General features: G+C 69.4%; 1 protein-coding gene across 1 annotated transcript in view; it reads left to right on the plus strand.

Annotated features, from left to right (window-relative positions):
• FOXF2 (forkhead box F2) overlaps positions 1 to 405 on the plus strand; it is a gene marked incomplete at its 5' end in the record, with an annotated part of 5,337 nt that continues 4,932 nt past the window's right edge. The window contains 1 exon segment of the mRNA XM_009279236.2: positions 1 to 405. This exon segment is cut by the window's right edge and continues 25 nt beyond it. Within this exon segment, the coding sequence (XP_009277511.1) occupies positions 1 to 405 (405 nt within the window).

The raw sequence follows: 405 nt of genomic DNA on the forward strand, positions 1-405 counted from the left end.
GGCTCCTCTCGACGGCGGCCCCGCGGCTTTAGGAGGAAATGCCAGGCGCTGAAGCCCATGTACCGCATGATGAACGGGCTGGGCTTCGGCGCCTCCATCCTCCCGCAGGGCTTCGACTTCCAGGCGCCCCCCGCCTCCCTCGCCTGCCACTCCAACGGCTACAACCTCGACATGATGCCCAACGCCATGGCCAGCGGCTACGAGGGACTCAGCGGCGGCCACCACGTCCCGCACATGTCGCCCAACCCCGGCTCGTCCTACATGGCCAGCTGCCCGGTGACTGCCAACGGGGACTACGGCCCCGACAGCAGCAGCAGCCCCGTGCCCTCCTCGCCGGCCATGGCGAGCGCCATCGAGTGCCACTCGCCCTACACGAGCCCTTCGGCTCACTTGACAGTCCCGGGG

Source organism: Aptenodytes forsteri, unplaced genomic scaffold (assembly GCF_000699145.1).
Source record: "Aptenodytes forsteri isolate BGI_AS27 unplaced genomic scaffold, ASM69914v1 Scaffold81, whole genome shotgun sequence".
Taxonomy (NCBI): Eukaryota; Metazoa; Chordata; class Aves; order Sphenisciformes; family Spheniscidae; genus Aptenodytes; species Aptenodytes forsteri.